A 20,059-nucleotide genomic window follows, 5' to 3' on the forward strand; every position below is an offset into this window, starting at 1 on the left:
TCCAAGTCAGGGGACACTCGGTAATCCAGGTGCTGACCAGGGTGGGGAGGGACAAGCTGGGTCAGGAGGTCAGTCGGAGAACAGGGTCTAGGAACAGGCCAAGTCAGGAGCCAGGGGATCAGGCAGAAAGCACAGACAGGGAGCAAGCAGGGTCGAGATGCTGGCAGATCAAGCAGAGAGTGAAGCTGGAGCACAAGCCAGAGGAAACAGCAAAGCAGGCTGGGGTCAGGTTGAGTCCTGCGGCTCGGACACTTCCTGTTCTGGGTCAGGGGGTTAACTTGGAGAACTGAAGGATCAGTCCTTCAGGCTAGGCCCCGCTGGAGGCTTCGGGACAGCTTTGACCAGTGTTGTTGACCAACTGTAGGCTGGGATAAGCAGCTGAACTGGTCAAGCCGAGTTCGAGGCTGTGGCCCACCAGGCTCTTTATAACTTCTACCTTCTAACAGACCTGTACTACAAACAGGGGCTGCTCTTCAGCACCCTTCAGCACAGGCACTGAGTCACAATTCCTTTCCATTATCAGATGCAATCAAATGTTGCAGGTTTCCTCTCAGACAGGAGACGACACTCAGGCTGTACTATGCAGCTAAGGCAGCAACAAGCAGGCACTGAATAACCCCCAGGAATTCACCACTTGCTTCTAACTTGCAACCTATCTTGCAGAAAAAGCCTTCACCCTTTAGGCTTGGCGAAGCCTAGTTTACTGCTGGTGCAGGTCCTGGTGTAGGATCTACACCAGCAGTAAAGTGTTTCCCTGGGAGGGTGAGATGTTATGTTGCCATGAAGTAGGATCAAAAGAGCCGGAAGAAGAAAGCAGTGCAGGAAGCTCAAGGCTGTTGTTTCCTAAAGACTGCACAGGTAGGAACTTTAAAGGGGAAACACTTAAGGGGTTGAAATGCCTAAGTTGCAGGTGCCTGGCCTCTGCAGTGGAAGCCCGGGGCCTGCACTGGGGGCCCAGGCACCTATGCTGTGCACGTGCAGTCATGTACCTCGCAACAGGACCTGCCACAGCTGGCAAGCTGCAGATGTGGCTGCCTGGAGCTGGCCAATGCTCAGCACTGTGGACAAGCCCCAGCCCTGCCTCCTGGTGATGGCCTGGGATCCCGACCCTGACGCCTCTCCTGAAGGTGTGTCAGCTTCTCTTTCCCAGAACAGAGCAGAGAGCAGCGGCCTCCCTGTTAGCCTCTCCCTGAGCTCTATTCCTGCCTCAGCCCGAGGAGGATGAATCCCCACTGGGGGTGGGGGTGCCCTAACCATTGGGTTATCTGTGGTGAGGGTGGCAGCACTCTCCATCCCCTCTTGAAGCCGTACCAGAGTAGACGATGAAAGTTATGGACCCAGAGCCAGCGGTTACTGCACTCACATGGGAGGTGGTGGGAGTCTGGGTTTGGTCCTTGCTCTAAACGCTGATTGCACACTTTGGTTAAATACACCCATTGTTGGATGAGAAGGAATTTGCTGTCCTGTGGGGATGTGAGCAGCCTGGGACAAAGACAAAGACACTGAGTGAGGTGCAAAGGCAGATTTCATGCCAGTGGCTTATCTAGTGCGTGAAGGCTGTGTGGCCACAAGGCTGGTGCCTGATCAGCTCTAGCAGCAAACACTGTGGCCCCTTTTTGTGTTCATGAGCTCTGTGCTTGGCCAATGAGGAAACACCAGACTCATACACACAGCCCAGCTTGGAGCATGCAGTCTGATAAACGCACAACCTTGAAGTTCGTGAGCATGGGGGGGTTCTGTCTGCACAAGACTAAAAATAAAATGGGATGATCTCATGGCATCTCACTTAATGAGACCAACTGAGACAGGAGAAGGAAAGGGCCTTCGTTGCGACTTCCAGAAATCGGGAATGCGTGCTGTACTGGCAGCAAACCATCTACCGTGAGGAGTGAGGGCTTCTCTGGGGACTTATTACAGCATTACACAGCAAAACTCACGATGCTAAGCAGTTTAATTAGATTATAATTCACTCTGCTTGGTTTTTGAGACTAGTTTGTGTCACAGGAACTTCGATGTCTAATTCAGACACTGCTTATAGTGATGCACGAGGACCGAGACAGATGTTATACACAAAGCTGCCAGGAGGATAGTATTGGTTTAGCACTTGAATTCTTTGGCTGATGGAAATGGTCTGCAAACTCTTTAAACCTATGCCTGGAGCTGTACCACCCATCACAGAGAAGGCTGAATGCTTACTCTCTGTGTGCGGGCGGGACCATTTAAGGATTTCTGTGGTGATGCCAGCTGGTGAGCGCTGCCTTTGGTATTTCAAATGCTAACATATCACTTCATGACTAACTCTGCTGGAACCAAGTGCACCCTTATCTCGCTGTATGACCCTTGCTTTCATCAAACCTCCTGCTAACCAGGTTACAGGGGAACAAGGTGGGAGGAAGTGCTGCACTGCATCAGCTCTGTGGTCTATCTAGTCCAGATCCCTGTCTCCAGAGGTCAGCACTACATCTTTCTGGTGAAAGACTCTACAAGAGGCAGATGTCTATTGATCTTCCTCCGTAGAAGGTCTGGCCCCCGTGCCCAGTGGGGACTGGCTTTGAGCTCTGAAGCAGTAGGTGCCATTATAATCCTATTCTTATCCCTCAATTTCCAACTCCTCTGAATAATACATGAGATTTCACTACAATTGCTACTTGACTCCATAATAGGCAACAAGAGACTAGGAGGTAGATAAAATATTCATTTGCAGTAGAAGAGCAATCTTAGAAAACTAGATCTATACAGTATTCTATACACAGGATTTCAGCTCTGTCCCCCTCACACAGCTGCTGCTTCCCAGTAGATTTGGACTGACTAGGAATAACTGCACATGGTCCACAAGACACTGAAAGGGGCTTCTACACCACTTCCCAAGGGGAGTCTCTCCAGTTTGAGAGGCTCCTGCTGGGCTGGCAGTCCATGCTGCAGCTCTGCCCAGGGCAGCTGTGGGAAGAAGCCTTTGCGGTTGAGCTGGGAGTAGGTGGGGAAGCAGTGGCCTAGCATGAACATGCAAACTCCGCTCTGAGGTCAAGAGGGGGAAAGCATCTAGCAGTGACCAGCTCTGGCCGATACAAGGGACACCTAAGGCAAGACGGTAAAGTATAGCTTGTTCCTCAAACCCTCCCCTCACCGAGGAGTTTAAACAGCCTGCATCCTTTAACTGCAGCTACAGGAAAGTTGAGGGTTCTCCACTACCCGCTATGGCACCAGCTTCACAGAACCACTGTGTCAGGTTTAAAAGAGAAGCTATGCTGTGCCTTGGCCAGCTTTTCAGTTGCTTGTTAGACAGATTAGCTCTCAGTACTTAACAGCAGAGTCCCTACACGTGCTTGCTGGAACCTGCCAGCCAGCTTTGGTTCTAAAGCAGTACCACAGCGAGCAGGTGGATTCTCTAGGATATGGAACTGAAAGGCTGATGCCCTCTGGGGCTACTAGCCCGCTGCCTTGTTGCCTTAAGGGTCCAGCCAGAAGGACACCTTAGAGCAAAGCAGTTGGGTTAGCTTTACTGTGGAGGAGAGCTGCATTGCTCCTGTATATTAGGCTCTGGGGCTAGGACAAACGTGGAGCCTGTAGAGAGGTGGGCTGCCGTTTTGAAAATCCCAGGGAAAAGTGCAGAATAAATACTAAGAGCAGAAGGGAGTCACTCCCTTCCTAAATATGAGACAGTAGAAAAGAGTGCTATGAATTTACAGGCATTTTCCAAGTGCTCCGATACGGCATTACCAGGCTGATCATGTGCCCGATGCCTCATTTCTCTAACAGAATTACATCCTGTTAAACACCCCCCGGCCATCTCCTCCCATTACAAAATGGAACCCGCAGATTTCACTGAACATAAATAAAACACCTGGTTCCGTCGCAGATCAGGCTACAGCTGTGCAAACGGAGCCATGCAGTCTGCACCTGTCCCTCAGCTCACTGATGGAGATGCGCCCGGTCATCGGGGCGCTTGATGTGGATCCTCCGCACGCGCTCGATGCGCTCCCGCTCTTCATCCTCGTCCAGGTGATGGGAGCGGCCTGCTGCCCCACCCGTGGCCTCCAGCAGGGCATTGTCAGGGCCTCGGCCATCCTGAGACTCATAGAGCAGAATATTCAGCGTCTCTTCATAAATGCGAGCTTCGGGGAACTCTACCTGGACACCCAGAACAGGCAGAGATTAGGAGAGGTGAGATCCACCTTGCTGGCTGGTGTGAACTTCAGCCCAGCCCTGACATTTTCTCTCCCTCTCCATGCTCTGGGGATGGCAGTACTTTGAACTGAGTGTGAAATCCAGCAAAAGTCAGACGTTAAGAGGAACTCTTTTCAGCAGCTATGTTTGAACTTCTGCTGGCTTTCACCTCAGGCATGCAAGAGTTGGTATCCCCCAAACTGAGCCATTACTGCCTAAGAGGCAGACAGCAGCAGGATCCTCTCTGAACAGGTAAGCCCCTATGTGAATGGAAGGCTACTGCTTTTCATAAATTCTCTACACAGGAACCTTAAAACAGTGAGTGAATGACTGGGCTCAGAGATCAGTCTATCTGCTCTGTGGTAGATCAGGACCCCGTTGTGCAAGCCACTACAAACTAAAATCCCTTCCCCAAAGAACAGTGGTAGGTTTGATTGTCCTGTTTTATACCCTCTCCCTTTTACCAGACATTGTGATGGTCCAGGGAGACTAGGCTATTAAAGAGAGTCCTCAAACCAGAAGGCCGTGGGCCAGTCTGAGGATAGTGGAGGTCAGCTGCTAGGGAGCGCTAGTGAGTTTCCTGCCTACCTTTGTCTGTTTCTTCTCAGTAGCGTAAACGATGGAAGTGCAGCAGACTTCAGCAATCTTCCGCCCCTGTCCGTAGAAAGACCAGCAGCAAATCTCATCTCCAATCACATCCTTTATGAAAAGGACTCTCCCATTAAACCGCAAGGACAGCTTATCGAACAGCTCAATGTTCTTCAGCATATTGTCATCAGAATTGCTGTGTAACACCAAAACAGCCTCAATGAGAGTCCAGGCAGAAAGGAGGATTCAGGGTAATTAATGGTTGTGGATGCCTAAAGGTCTGCTTCTAGGGCTATCATGCGGTAGTGAATGACATGCCCCTAGGACCAGAGGAAAGCCTCCTGCTGAAGGCTGGCCTTCAGGGGTTCTGCGTAATATTGCTAAAGGACACTGTACTTATGTATGAAAAGCCATCATCCTAATTAAAATGTTTTTTCAGCTCAAGCTGGGCATTTGCTGGGCTGTGACTGTGACACGTGACATGAGTCCGATATGGACAAATACAAGACCAACCCCGACTGTTTTATCAGCTGTTATAAAACTGCCTCGTTCAGAAGCATGTTGGCAGCTAGCCAGGGGTCAAAGGGCTCTGCCAGGTCTCATGACGGTGGTGAATGGTCTATGGAGGACACAAGTCAACACCAGAGTGTACTAGAGGCAGCTGGTTCCCAATTAAACTATATGATGTCAGTAGCTTTTAACTGGGGAACGGTCACTCCCTCTTAAACTAGTTAGCAGTGAATCCATGAAGTACGTGGGGAGGAAAAAGCAGTCACTGCCCATTAATAATACTGTTGGCTGGCTCTGAGCAAAGGGAAGGCAACTGCTGCTCTGTGAATCTGATTTTACACTTTTTTAAAAATCCCAGTGGAAATGGTTGGTACAGTTGAAGTCAGGAGACTTTACCTGGTGTAGGAATATTTGTTGTTACTTCTGTTATACAGCAACTTCACTGCTGGCTGCAGAGAGAAAGCATGGTTAGAGCAATTTTTAATTGGCTACAGTTACAGTACAGCTGGGGGTCTACTCGGAGAAAGATGTGTGTGCTGTGAGGTGAGTTCAGTGCTGTGACATTTTGCTGGGGAAAGGTGCTCAAGTAACAACCCTTCAAGCAGGTTTCTGTTCATCCCCAAGATAGGGACAGCAAGAGCTTTCCCAACAGGCATCTCTTATCAGGCCTGGAGAGGGCTTCCCTGCTGGGAGGACCGAGTCAGAATTCATTCTCTGCTGTCCTTTCCACCTTTGCCAGGAGCAGCGTGGTGATCAGCTACTAGAAACGGGAGCTGCCAACTCATTCTGTCTGAGGTAAGTGCCAGCCCCTCCCAGCCTGGGCTGGTAAAGCAGATGAAAGGCTCTGAAATATCCCGTTACGGAACCCTTACATCAGCCTGCCCTCTGCACTCCCTTTATTTTGTTTAGACCTAGCTTAGTTGCATCTGATATCTGATTCATGTGGAGTGCTCAAGCTGAGCATGTATCGTTGTGGAATTAAACTACTGTGCTCCAGAGTGCCTGGTAATGGTGAGGGAGAGCCCCCCCGCCCGCAGCCCCCACCACAGGGACATGGCCCAGCCCATGCCTCCTTACCTTATTAGAAGTTGCTATGAGTTTCTGCTCTTCCTTGGAAGATGTGATGACTGGCACCTTGCAGAAGGGCTCGTACGCGTCTTTGTTCTGCTGAGACAAAGCCAGCAATGAGAGGAAACTGATGTCAGGGCCCTCCTCCATCCTGAAGCCTGCTGTTAGCCAGAGCAGTGGCTCGTCATCTCCTGGAGCTTGGCAGTGGCCTGCCTCTCCGTAGACACAACAGGGTATGGGGGCACTACCTGCTGCTTCCCATCTCAACCCTGCCCACTGAGGGGAGGAGCCGTAAGAGAGACTGCTGTGGTATCTTTGGGAAACTGGGCCTTATGCCCAGAACCACGTTAATTCATGGGTTCTATCTACCTGTGATTACGAAGCTGGCTTCTGGGGTCACGTGTCATGACTTCTCTTTCATTTACGTGAGTTTTTCTAGCCTGTTGACATTTTCTTTTTCCGCAGTATAACTGCTGCGGGGAGGGTTGGGAGGGCTTGTCTGCTCTGCATTTAACAGAGTCATCCTGCAGTTGAGACATGCGGCCACGCAATATAAATCTTATTATGCCACCATCTTCTTCTGCTCTGGATGATGCTGGAGATACAGGTGACAGAAGGCTGAAAACCAGGCCTCTTCATGCAAGACATGAAGAGGACAGTGAGGGATCATGAATACCCTGAAGCAGAGCCAGAAACCCAGCCCTGTGACCAGTCAGCCTGCGCACACCCAGCCAGGAGCTGGAGAAGAGTGGGAGCAGCTGTTAGCTTATGCTGGGTCTCCATTACAGAAAGCGGGTGGTGCTGTCAAGAGACATAACTGGTAGTTTGTGGGTCTGCTCAGGGCTCCTCCATATTGGGAGGATGCAAGTCAGTGGCGTTTCTTTCACGTACACAAGACAGAGGGGTTCTGCCCAGCTAACATCTGAGCATTTTAAATGTCCCTCAATGCTCCTCACCCACCTATAGAGCACAGACTGTGTATTTCTCTCCTCCTGTATCCAGTCTGCTGCTACAACACTTCAATGCCATAAGCTCAAAATAGCAACCACTCCTGAGAGAGGATACCACCATCCGCCTCCCCTTCCACTGCTCCCTTCTCCGTGTGCTTTTTCTTTCAGCCTGCCAGGATCAATACATTATTTCCTAGCATGGATATACCTTCTGAGGACCCAGCGCTATGTGGAAAAGTGATACAGCGATGACAAGTCCAGCCACCTTTGCACATGGGAGAGGAGCCATGTACTATACAGCCAAGTAGCACCCTGCCATGTGGACAAGCTCAGTCAACAGAGGATTGGAACATGGACTTGGAAGCATTAATGGTCCCAAGTGAGCAGCCAGTTTCCCTCAGCACCACCCACCTAGGAAGGGGGCCTGATGGAACAGGTGGAGGGGACTGAGCCTCCAAGCAGCTGAGGCTGATGCCAGGACTCCTCACTAGCCCCGTAGTAAGGAGGCTGACACCTACCTGCAGGGCGGCCTGGCACTCATCCACCAAACCCTGGACCAGGTAGTACTTGGCCTCAGCCAGCAGCTCTTCAATCTCTCTGCGGCTCTCGGGAAGTGGCACGGCTCCATCACGCAGATAGTTTAAGATGGTTCCGAAGTGCTTCCCGCAGCGGTCGATCAGAATCCAGCCTGGGAAGAGACAAAGTGGGGCACAGCTGGAGAGGAGGAAGGGAAAGCTTGGCAAAATCCTCACCCTCCTTGGCCCACGAAGTCAGCTGGCTAGGATGTAGGCACAATGTGCTGCAGCGTGATGGACAGGAGGGTCTCACATGGGGCTTGCACTGGAGGCTGCGGGGTGACTAACTCCAGAATCCCAGCTCTCTGCCCAAGCTGGCAACCAGCCCAGCAGCAGGCTGCACTTGCACAGGGAATCTGCTCTGTCTGCATCTCCCACACTCATTTAAGTGTGCGTGTAGGGGGAGGCAGGAAGCTCACTTTGTTTCCTTCAGCTCCCCAGCCACAAGTGAATGGCTAAAACTGAAATAGTGACAACTTCAGTAGCTGCTTGCCTCAAACCAAGCAGCTGGGATCTGTTTCTTCTGTGGTATCCACACATTCCTTCCCCTGGAATCCTGCCTCCATTTGTGGAGCTGTTCGCCTGCTCCCCTCCCCACCCAGCATGCCACCTCCCACAGAAACAGCTACCAGGACAACTTTGTACGGTTGCGGCTGAGAAGATACCTGAATGGGGCAGATGAGAAGACTCACCAGCTGGATGGAGCCTGTGGAAGCTATGGCTAGTCAAGAATGGACACAGGAAAAGAAACCTGGGAGTCTGAACTCCTGGTGCCCCATCACAGCTCCTGGACCCAGGTTTCTGGTGGCCTACATCTTCCCTGCTTCAGGAGCACTGATGAATGGTTAAGCCAACTGGAATTGTGTGTTGTTCTGCGACAGACTCCCCCTCCCACAACACAGATTAACATGCGTTTCTTGCCCCATGCCTGGATGCTGAAGAAGTGCTTTGCCTACTCCATGCCCAGACACTTGGGGGACCGCTTGACTGCTGCCCTAGCTTTACTTTTAACAGCAGCATGGGAAGATGTGGGTTGAAATGAACCCCTCCCCCACGTATGAAGGCTGAAGAGGAAGGAGAAAACCAACTAGCAGATGCTCCACATTTTGGGCTGTATCCCTTTCATCCCCATTCCAGTGTCCAACCAGCATTGAACCAGAAGAGCGGCATTGAACTAACTACCAGCAGCCCGTTTCTAAAATTCCCATAGGTGAGAGATGAAAGGCGCTCTCATGCTGACAAGAACGCTTTGTAGCAGTATTTGCCAGGAGTACTAATGGAGATGAGAAGAGTTCCAGCACGAACCAGAGTGTTTTTCCTTGTGTAAGTCTGTGAACAGTGTGTCAGTGTTTCACCTCTAATACCCAGGCCTCTCCTGAACTGGACCAAATGAACCCTGAAAGGTGTTATGCAATCTGGAGGCTCAAGTTTCCACAAACTACCAAAAAAGCCTTTTATGGGCTTGGACTCAGGAATGCACTAAGGAAATACTTGTGGGAAAGGATTCATATTTTGGACAAATAAGGGAAAGCAGGGAAAATGCACACCGGATGTTTTAAATGAGTGGAATTACAAGTAAACCCTGATTTACTTGGGTAATGCTCTGGGTGCAGCATAAGCTTTGCCTGCTGTTCAGCTAATTAGTAAGACTCCAGCAGGACTCTTCCATGCATTTTTCCTCCACAGCTATTAATGTAGATGTAAGACTGAGGTCAGGGTCTGGGTCCATAGGGGCTGCAGGGAGCCAGGATGGAAATGTAGACTTGTCACAAACCAATGAAAGGATGAAAGAACATGTTGTCTTGGAGCACTGCCATCTACACTACAATAAACACAATATCTGGCTGCAGCAGAAGTGAGGATCTTTGTCCTGTGCAGAGATACCTCAAGTGGTGGTATGCCACCGAAAGGGGGAAGAGTGCATAAAACAAAGCAGTAAACAAAGGTGTCATCTACCCAAAGCCCAGAGCTACAGTGGGCTAAACAACTGGTAACACAAGCATCTAGGGACAGAAAAGGGGCATGTCCTGAGCATAGGACTAGGATCCCAAACCTCCTCAGTTCCCAGCTGACTGTGATGCCTCCTGCAGACTGGGTACGCCAACTTCTGTGGTGGTTTTTCCTCCCAGCAGCCTGGAGGAGTGCTAACTTCCCTATGCCCCCAAACAGTGGGAGGGAGGGTGAGAGAGAGTTTCCAGTGCCAAATACAGAGAAAGCTTCAAGATAGACAGCAACCCCACCAGAGTGACTTCACAAGAGCTTCTGCTCTGTCCAGCTAGCTTCAACACACAGCCTAAAGGCAATGACTAACCCATAAGAAGGGGGCCAACTGCCACTCGGTCTGACCTAGGCAGAACTGGAAAAGCAGATTTCACTGGTAGCCCTTTACAGCTGAGTTTTAATGACTGTAATTCAAAAATACCTGTGGATGCATCCACTCCAGGCAGGGCTTAATATCCCCAGATGGTATAATAAAGATATGCTACACTGTTAAGAAAGATGAGAATTTAATCTGCTCTACGAAGATGGCACCCACATACTGAAACCAAAGCAAGTTACACCTTCTGGCCAAGGCTGAACAAGTAGCACCGTGGCATTGAAGGCAAGAGACCTGGAGTGCTCTTTCTTAAAGTAGATGAGGCTAAATATTTTCTCTCAAATGCTGTGCAAAAGGCTGGCAGGGGGGATGACACACAGGGGACTAAGTAGTTTCACTGGAGAACTCTGGGAGGAGAGAGCATGATCCCACAAAGGGCCTTTCTTCTACCCTGCCACAGCAGTAAGATGCAGTTTTGTCATGGTTGCAACCAAACCTGCCAACTAAATGGAAGCACCTGCCAAGCACAGCCAGAGAATGGGGGCAGTTTCTCCTGTGGGCTGAGAAGTATATTTCTATTTAGGTAAGGGAAGAGCCTAAGTGATGGCAATGAGAGCCAAAGAAACAAGAGGATTTTCCATGTGAAAGATACCACAGCTTGTTTAAATAAGTTCCCTCATTCTTTCCACATTCTTCAAGTTGAGCTGCTCTTCCTGGAAACCCACTTATTTGTACCAGTTTGGGTGTGACCAAATACAAATATTTCGAAAGCTTTCAGATAAGAGTGCCTTCCTTTATAGCTCTGTTGCTATTGTCCTGATTTCCAAATATACTCCCAAGAAATTCCAGGGAGTGGAAATTCAAGGGAAGATAAAAGTATGAACTACTGCAGCATGAAATATAAAATAAGTAGTGTTAAGGTCCCAGTAAAACGCGAGTGCCAACTAGCAAATGAGGCATTTTCACAACAGGACTGAGATTCACAAATCTTACAGCCAAAACTTAGTACACTTCAAGTCATCTTTATGCTCCTCTTAATGATATCAATTTCAACTCCTGCCCTGATAGGAAAGTGAATGTGTCCCTTCACAGAAAAGCCAAGTCCAAATTCTAAGGACACACGGTATTAGCATTCTGCACTGAGACCATGCATCTGATGCCATTTATCAGCAAGTGAGCAGTGCAAGCGGCTATTTAAATCAAGTCCCAAGTGTTATTCATATCACCCTGCCCTTTGGCAAGAAACTTAGCTTCCGGGTATGTTTCTTCATCTGTAATACACGTAAGGCGTTCTCCCTGAGAGACCTGGGGAAATAGCATTTGCACAGCAAGATGGAAGTGCCAAACATTGCTATTATCTTGGTTCTTTCAGTGCAGCATTACACTTGTTACTGCTGAAATCCTCACCACTGCTGCAGAACGACTAGATTGCTGTACCGTGCTTGGTACGTTGCAGTATTGTATTGTCTCCTAAGTGAAAGTGGTTGAGTAGGTGGCATTCTTTCTGCACAATCCGTACTGAATCACCGCTCCACTGTGGTGCTGGCAGTTGTGTTGCTTCATAGAGTCTCTCAGAAGAATGGTAATAACAGCCCCACGGTAAGTAAACTTCCATGAGACTCTGCAATAATTGTAGCTAATTTGGATAGTTATAGCCCACCTACTCACCTACGATGTCTCTGTGCTGCCCACGGGAAAGGGGATTCCTCAGTCCCTATCCTAAAGCTTCTGAGCAATGTTCTGTACCATTAAACTCTCGCTATGTCCCACTCCAGAGACATCTGATTATTAATGACCAGGCAACATGCTTTAGCATTCATTCTACTCAATACCTGAAAACTTACAAAAACACTATGTAAAAACTGAAACTTGTTTCCCTGGCTGCATAGAGGTAAGCACTCTATCTAAAATAGCAATTTCTAAATTAAATGATATTTGCCCCTCTCACAAGTTATCCATGAATTCACCACCACCTCTCACAGGAGAATGTTATGAAGGCGCTGTCAAAACTACTGCTTACTTCTCACCAGCTCTAAATGTGAGAAGTCTTTGCACTGATAACCCAGGTTGAAATCTTCTGGCCAAGGGGTACTAGGCTTTGGACCAGTTGAAATGACATGTTCAAACATAAATATATTCACCAGCGGAATAGAGGTTGAAAGCTCCTAAGATCAGTCCGCTAATAAACTATGGATAAAGACCATCAGTCCAAACGTGCAAACTAGAAAACAGTCTGAGGCCACATCTACAGGAGACTGCAGACACAAGTACTAAATGATTCCACAGTAACCAGAGTTACTGTGCAGTAGCATCACTGAACGGCTTTTAGGTGATGCTGACTGCGCAGGAGCTCATTACTTTGCGCCATGCAATGCTACTGTACAACAGTAACAAGCTACTGCACAGTCACCATCTTGTGTAGATGTGGCCAGCGTGTGCGCAAAATTGCAACACCCAAAGAGAAAACTGTTTTTGGAATGGCAAACAGTGATACTCCTAAATTTGGGAAGGCTGATATAAGATGGGGCCTTATATTCTGAACAGCTATTAACAAACTTTGCAGCCTAAATTAATTAATACATCTAACCAAAAAAAAAAAAAAAGCAAGCTTTAGTAAGGTTGGTGCAGGTACATTTCAGAAGAAAGTAAGTCAGTTTGAAGAACAGTCTTTTGAAAAAGCACAATTATGCACATTCCAGGTTCTCTATAATCAAACCCATCTAAAGAGAGAGAGACTCCTTCACCAGCTTTTCTACAGATTAATTGCAGGTTTTTGCTTGGCTGCTCTGGTCTACGTGCATTAGTAAGCACGCTGCTGTCAGTAAGCCGAATGCCACGTCCTACTGCTTCCCTGGTTTCTTTTCTAGAATCCAAAAATAAATACCCTTGCAAGTAAGATGAAGTTACGCAGGGGTGGGAAAAATGCAGCCCACCAGGCCATTCTATCCAGCCCATGGGGCCCCTAAAAATTTAGAAAATATTAAACTGCCCCTGGCTGCCCGTCATGAGGCCCTTGAGGCTTGCAAAAACTCAGTAGTGGTCATCTGCCTGAAATACCTGTCTGCCCCTGACAGCACCCTTTCATCCAAGGATCTCAGAAGGGATTTACCCATACCAAGGTTCACAGCCTTCAACAGGTAAGTTTTCTTAGCCTCGTAAGAAAAAGGAGAAGAAATTAGACACGTCAATTAACGTTTGGGAATTGAACTAAAAAAGCAAATTCTGACTCTTAATCCCTTGTTCTAGCCACAACATAGCACTTTTCCACAGAACTGAAGTACTTAAGAGTAGATTAGAAGTTGGAACAATGGTGCTTGACTAGGACCATGGGACTTTACTGTCCTCTGAATAATGGGGAGAAAGGGAAAGTTGCAACTTTCTATGAAGCCAGTTTTCTGTCTTTTCTCAGAGGTACAGACTGTTAACCACAGTCAAAATTAGCCAAAGATTTCTCTGAGACTATGATGGATTCACTTCCTAATGCTTGTGCCAAACTAAGTTCTGTTATCCCTAGAAAAGATGACACACATGGCTGTCAGCAACGTGAACAGCTGTCTCTTTACCTTCACTGTCGGTAAGAACCTCCATGCGGCCACTGAACATAGCTTTGAGCATGGTGTCCTGCTTGGTCAGGGTCTGCATTGTAGTGTAGTAGAGAGCACCGCCTACGTTCAGCTTCACATACTTGGAACTGGGACTGGACCCTTTGAAAGAGGTGGTGCGGGTGGCAGCTGCTGGCACTGTTGAGCTCACCACGCTTTCTCCCGACATCTCTTCCTGCAACAAAGGGGTGACCCATTAGACCCAGCATGCAGCGCAACTTGCTGCTCCTGCCTTTCTTAGACAAGTACCAGCACTATGCTGCTGTTGTACAGCCCTGCCAGGGAGCACGTGGTGCCTGAAACTTGCTGGCTCTTTGTTTTACAAATGCAGAAACTAAAGTCCCAAGAATCACTGCCCTGCCTAAGCTTGTAAAGCTGGCAGCAAACTTGGATCTGTCTCCAGCTCTTAGCACTAAGCCTCAACCTTGAGCAACTGCTGTTCCTAAATCAGTGGGTCATAATCCCAGAGGAAGGAGGGCATGATTCTTGCTAGTGCCTTTTGCAAAGTACTGTCTAGCTTCTTGGCCTTAAACAGAAGAACATAAGCAGAGCAATACTGCATCAGACCAATGGTTCATCTAGCCTAGGATCCTCTCTGGGCAATTTCACTGGTTGGCGTCCACAGGCTCCTTTAATTCACTCGGGTGGGGGGGAGTGGGTGCTGTCCAGCGTGCGCCTTCCAGATTCCTTGTTATTAGCCCGTGAACCTTGCTCCCTTCCCTGTTTTCTTGTTATTTGTCCCCTGTATTTAGTCAATGTGTCCCCCCCCGCCTCCCTTTAAGGGAGGATTATAGTTTGGCCTAACCCCATGACCCCTTGGGCACATCAAACAGTCCTGTCTTCAACAACCCACTCCTGTCCCTGTAACTGCTTTAGCTGTCCCAACACATCTGTTGAGGCCCACTTAATAGTCCCCTATATGAACAGAGGGGATAACCGGTTCTTCATGGGCCTATGGCTGTGATCCTTGTGCACCAAAGGTCCCTTCTATGGATCGCATATATTATATAATGAACTGGTAAACTGTGAAATAAATTGAGATGAACCACATGTGTGAGGTCATGATCACATGATAAAAATGCCTGACTAGCTATAAAAAGAGCCAACTAGCTACCAAGTGAGTGCTTGAGAATGTGTAATAACTCTTATCACTGGTTTCTACCCAGCTTTCCTTTGAATGTGTAGCAGGGCCCAAGCCCTGGGTCAGACCCATAGTTCATCTAGCCTATGAGTACTAGGCTCTTACACACCTATGGTGGCAGCTCCATAAATCTGGCACAGTTTGCCCCTTCCCCCAGAAAAGGGAAACCTTGGTGCCCCCCTACCTGGAGTGCACGAGGCTGCAGCCCCTTCGCTGTCTAGCCTGGACATCCTGCCAAAGTTCTGGCTGCCTTACTCCCCACACCTGTTTGTGTACGCTCTCCCCATCCACAGCCCCAAGGGACCAAGTCCTGAGACCTCCTGATCCACCTCCTCCTAGTCTACCTGACTAGGCTCTGGCTGGGGTAGACCCCCAGGGATTGTGGGGCTGCCTTCCTGGCCCTGGTCCATTTACGTCTCTGGGCAGCTTCCGCTGGCTGCTCAGACGTGTTCCAGGGCCAGCGGCTGCTGTGCAGTGTGCTCTGCTCGGTGCCCCATGTGGCTGCACTCGTTCTGAATCTGTGCCGTTGCTCTTGTCCCTGCTCTGTATCTCGTTTGCCCAAGTACTCTTGGACACGGCCTTCGTGGCCTCCTCGCTGAGGCAGGACTCTGGACTGGCAGCTCCAGAGGCCTCTGAGTCTACATCAAGCAGCTGTGTCTCTCTTCTGCGTTGGAAGAGCGACGTAGCTGCAGCAGTCTGGAAACGAGGCGAGGATCCGAGGGGGATCCTTCTTGCGATGCTGTCGGGATAGAGGCAGGCGAGCTTTCTGCTGCGCTGCCACCTCCCTCTGGCCTCCAACGAGAGCTGAGGAAGCCGATCCGGGATGAGAACGCTTGCCCGGCCCCAGAACAGCAGGTCCAATTAAAAGAGACCACCCGGGCACCGAGCCCCGGGGAGTCTGGCTGGGCTGGGAAATGTCCCAGTTTTGTGAGGGGGTCTTATTAACTCGGCTGCTGAGTGCGGGAGGGGGGGGGTCTGGCCTCACCCCACTGCCCCCCCATATCCCACACATTCCCCCCTTCCCCCACCGCCATATCCCAAAACCCTTCTCCCTCATGTCCCACACCCTGCCCACCCCCCCGTTACCAGAGGGTCCCGTTGCCGTAGCAACACCCCTTTCTCCCGTGTCTCACATCTCCCCTTCTCCCTCAAGTCCCACACCCCGCCCCCCCCCCCGTTACCGGGGGAGGGGCCGTTGCCGTAGTAACACCCCGCGAGGTCGCCCCGCGCTCACCATGAACAGCCCCCACACAGCGCTTCAGCCAGGCCGGAAGCAGCCGGGGCGGGGCCACTTCCGCCCCTCTCTGCGTCACTTCCGGGTCCGCCCTCGAAACCCTTCCCCGCGCGGGCTGCGTAGGCGGGGGCCGGAACTTGCGCGCGGGGTCGCGCGGCCGGCGGAGCGCTGAGTGCGGGGCGCCGCCCCACGGGGAAGGGTCTCCCTCAGGGGCCCCCGAGCTCCCCGCGCGTCCCCTTCCGCCGGGCCGCGACCATGTTCAGCGCGAGCCAGTCGTCCCGAGCGCAGTTCCTGGACAAGGCGCGGCAGGCCCGGGAGGAGCGCCGGGGGCTGAAGGAGCGGGAGCGGGCTGCCGTGCAGATCCAGGCCCTGACCCGGCGGTTCCTGTGCCGCTGCCGGCTGCAGAGAGAGATCAGGTGTGAAAAGCCGCCCCCCGCCGCGCCCGGGCACGCGCCGCCTCGCCGGGGGGTTTCACCCGCTGTTTGGTTCCCCCCTCTGTCCCCAGGAGAGAAGTGGATGACTTCTTTGTGGCCAGCGAGCCCGGGGCGAGCAAACGAAGCGCGCTGTCCGTCTTCAGGACCGCCCGGAAGTTGCTGTTTGTGTTCACGCTTCAAGAGGACAAAGAGGTGAGGCGGTTGCTCTGCCCTGGGTTCGTCCGTGCGAAACGTGGAGCCGGCCGGCGGGCCCAGCCCAGCGCGGACGAGCCGTGGTGCGCCCGCGGGACGATCTCTGGTGCCTCGCGGCTTCATGGAGTGAGGAGACGTCGGGTCTCGCAGGGCAGGACTCATGGATGAGAAATCCTGCCTGCTGCGGGCTGAGGTGTTTTGGTGCCTGCCTGGGACGCGGGTTAGGGGCAAGAGCTGAGTAAGCCCCTGAGCCGCCTCTGCCTTAATATTTCAGCTGATGTCTGGGAGTTTTCTTTTGGGGTCGGCCCTATTGGTCTGTATGACAGGCAGGCTTTTGGTTCCAGCTGATATCTTCTATTAGACCCTGTTGGAGATGGCAGTGGATCAACATCAACCCAAGTGGGTCTGGTAAAAGATACAAATTTGAACCAAAAAACTGTCTCAGCTGATGTTATTCTGTTTGTAAAATGAGAACAGGGGAAGTACATGCCTCCCGGGGGAACGGTGAGGGCTTGTTAGGAAAAAAGCCCTCTGGATATAAAAGGCCAAGAGCGATCTGATCGACTCTTGTTGCTGGCTCTTGGTTCCTTTTTCCCCAAGCAATCTCTGCTCTTTTCTATTTAAGTGCACAGCACTTAAGACGGGTTATGTGTGTATCCTGAGTGTGCACTTGCCTGAACTCAGCGTAAACAGTGCCCATTAGCTACTCGAACAGGCTGTGCTAAAGTATGGACATCTCATTAAAGCTCCTAACCTGGTGTCTCCGTACAGAAATGGGCACGACCTCGGCCCTTCAGGCAGGGCTGTTTTAGAAGCTTTGAACTTGAAGTCTTCTGCTCGCTTTCATCCAATTGCATAATTATTATGCAATTAACCAGGCTACAATTAAATTGCAGAGTAAACTGTGGTGTCCAGAGTTTATATGGATTTAAAGGGTTTATGCACTTCATTATCTACATGGTGGTTATCAACAACCAAAAAATAGGGAAGGTGCTGTGTCACGCAGTGAAGCAAGTTCTGTCCTTATCCGCTTTGTATGCAAGTAAAATATGCTACTTCAAATGCCCTTGTTGACTTGTGTGACTGCAAGCCTCATCGTGTAGTTTGTATGTGTGAGGTACGTGTTTTAATCCAAACCTGTGATCTAAGCTATCCCATGTATCCAGTGAAGATTTTTCTTAGCACAGGGTTGCTGGCTAGGGGAAAGATTCACCCTCTGTTGTCTCCCAGCAGAACTATGGCTTGCTGCAGATGCAGCTGCAGTGACAGAAGAGTGCTTTTGTCAGTGTAGCTTGCCTTAGGTACAGTAGGCTTAGCCATGTGGGAGAAAACTCCTACTGTCAATACACACCACACCCCCGCTGAGGTGTCTGCCAATACAGCTATATTGGCACATCTAGAGTGGCAGAGGCTCTGGCACACCTACAATGGTACAAGCAAGTCCTGAAGAAATCAGCAATGAAGATTGGCAGAAACTGGCTGCTGCACTCAGGCGGGTTTGGGCTGTTTTTGTCCCAGATAACTCTCAAGTGTCATTGTGGGAATAAGCTCTTATTTATCTCTCTCTCTTTTTCTCTCTTTACAGAGGATTGAAAAGTTGTGCCGCTGTATCCTTAATAGCATGGATGTTGAGAATGAACCCAAGGTCAGCAGGTTGAATTGTGTAGGGTGGGGTTTTGAGTGAAATTTTTGTGCTTAAAGATGATTGCTATGTAAAAAAATAAGAGGGTGGGAAACATCTGGGTTAAACATTTCATCATTTAACATCATGCTGACTGACACTCGGGCAAAGCTAGCAAGACGGACCCATGAGGGTCAGAAAGGAATTTGTGCCCGTGGAACATCTTATAAGGCATGAATTGGGTTAAAGAGAAGGGAGTAACTCTGGTCCAGTGCTGGAATCAGTGTGGACGGTGGAAGTGGTTTTAATGTGCAGTTTCCTGGTTTTATTTTGGTTAAACAGTGACACAGAAGAATTTGCCACCCATAACTAATCCTGTCTTCCTCACCTGTAGGTGTGGTATGTGTCCCTAGCACTTTCTAAGGATCTTACACTCTTATGGATCAAACAGATCAAAGACATTCTGTGGTTTTGCTGCGAGTTTCTCAAGCAGTTGAAGGTAAGATCTTTCCTTCCTTTCAGCTATAGGTGCCTAGTGGTTCTGTGGCTTGGTGCTGGAGATTTGTCTTTTACTGCTGGGATTTTTATTGTTCTAGCCGGACATCTTACAAGACTCCAAATTGGTCAATTTGCACCTCACAATGCTGGTCACCTTCACAGACACCTCCACATGGAAAATACTTAGGGGAAAAGGTTTGTATGGCTGTTTTCCATACCCTGTACTCAAACCATGCTGCTTTCTCTTTGTTTTAAAGTCTCCCAGTTTGCTCGACTGTAAAAAGAAAGATTGTTTTTCATTTTGTTCCCTGCAGAGATCCATTATCTGTTGTGTGCTTATGGTACCTGAAAACACACAATAAAAATCCATGCTGTGGATCAGAGATTTCCCCTCATCATAATAGTGCAGTCAGTGGTTACATCTCTCTTCTAATTGCTCCACTGCGTGGATCAAAAACTTCTTTGATGTAAAGCTGTGTTGACTTTGACCGCTCTGGAATTTGGTTGAAAGTACTTGCTGCATAGTACACCTGTAAAGGTTATCTGCAAATAAGTCTTTGAGAGGCTGACATAAAGCTGTTGAAAAATCCAAAGCATGTTTTTAGGGGTCTATTTCACCATCTAAAACATTCTAAGAAGCTGTTAACACTGGCATGCTGTACAGCATTGCAATGCGTGGAGGAATGACAAGGTCAATGAAAACTTGTTCTAATTCACACATGCAGGTACACGAACAGTTCAGTTGTAACATTAATTACAAAGAATATCATTTTGTCTTCACAGGAGAAACCCTGCGCCCTGCCATGAACCACATCTGTGCAAATATCATGGGACACCTCAATCAAAAGGGATTCTACTCTGTGCTGCAGGTTTGTCTGAGATTTACCTGCTTTGCCAGTTCCTATGCTACTTTCTGCCTTTAAGTTCTTTGATTCTCGAGGTGTATCGTCCCATGCTTGGCTTGGGCACAGTGTGGCAGGGACTTGGTACTTACAGTCAGCAACACAAAATTTCACCCTCTCCTTGTTTCGCTCAGCAGTGTTTAAATTCCATATGATGCATACCTCATTGTGAGACAGGGCAGGCAGCATGCAAATATTGCAGCCTCTTTGAATGGGGTTTCTCTGTTCTGCTGGTCCCTTTACCAGAAAGCCCACTGATCCAG

General features: G+C 49.5%; 2 protein-coding genes across 4 annotated transcripts in view; one reads left to right on the forward strand and one right to left on the reverse strand.

Annotated features, from left to right (window-relative positions):
- Nucleotides 1-1,945: 1,945 nt before the first annotated feature.
- On the reverse strand, nucleotides 1,946-16,235 carry KCTD10 (potassium channel tetramerization domain containing 10). 2 transcript variants are annotated; one of them, XM_019538853.1, is made up of 7 exons: nucleotides 16,150-16,235; nucleotides 13,736-13,949; nucleotides 7,799-7,968; nucleotides 6,340-6,426; nucleotides 5,659-5,711; nucleotides 4,753-4,948; nucleotides 1,946-4,128 (listed from the first exon to the last, which is right to left on the reverse strand). In XM_019538853.1, exons 1-7 carry the CDS (start codon nucleotides 16,150-16,152, stop codon nucleotides 3,910-3,912), a joined length of 942 nt encoding a protein of 313 aa, XP_019394398.1. In that variant the 5' UTR covers nucleotides 16,153-16,235; the 3' UTR covers nucleotides 1,946-3,909. The 2 variants fall into 2 exon arrangements, with proteins under 2 accessions (XP_019394398.1, XP_019394396.1); XM_019538851.1 differs by having other exon boundaries at nucleotides 6,340-6,429.
- Nucleotides 16,236-16,379: 144 nt separating this feature from the next.
- The window catches only part of UBE3B (ubiquitin protein ligase E3B), a 30,513-nt gene continuing 26,833 nt past the window's right edge, over nucleotides 16,380-20,059 (forward strand). For both annotated transcript variants that reach the window (XM_019538849.1, XM_019538850.1), the window contains exons 1-6: nucleotides 16,380-16,565; nucleotides 16,655-16,775; nucleotides 18,361-18,420; nucleotides 18,791-18,895; nucleotides 18,993-19,089; nucleotides 19,678-19,763. In XM_019538849.1, coding sequence (XP_019394394.1) covers nucleotides 16,405-16,565; nucleotides 16,655-16,775; nucleotides 18,361-18,420; nucleotides 18,791-18,895; nucleotides 18,993-19,089; nucleotides 19,678-19,763 — 630 coding nt within the window. In that variant the 5' untranslated portion in view covers nucleotides 16,380-16,404. The remainder of the gene's footprint in view (nucleotides 16,566-16,654; nucleotides 16,776-18,360; nucleotides 18,421-18,790; nucleotides 18,896-18,992; nucleotides 19,090-19,677; nucleotides 19,764-20,059) is intronic.

The sequence above is a fragment of the Crocodylus porosus genome, unplaced genomic scaffold (genome assembly GCF_001723895.1).
Source record: "Crocodylus porosus isolate Cpor-Errol unplaced genomic scaffold, CroPor_comp1, whole genome shotgun sequence".
NCBI lineage: Eukaryota > Metazoa > Chordata > Crocodylia > Crocodylidae > Crocodylus > Crocodylus porosus.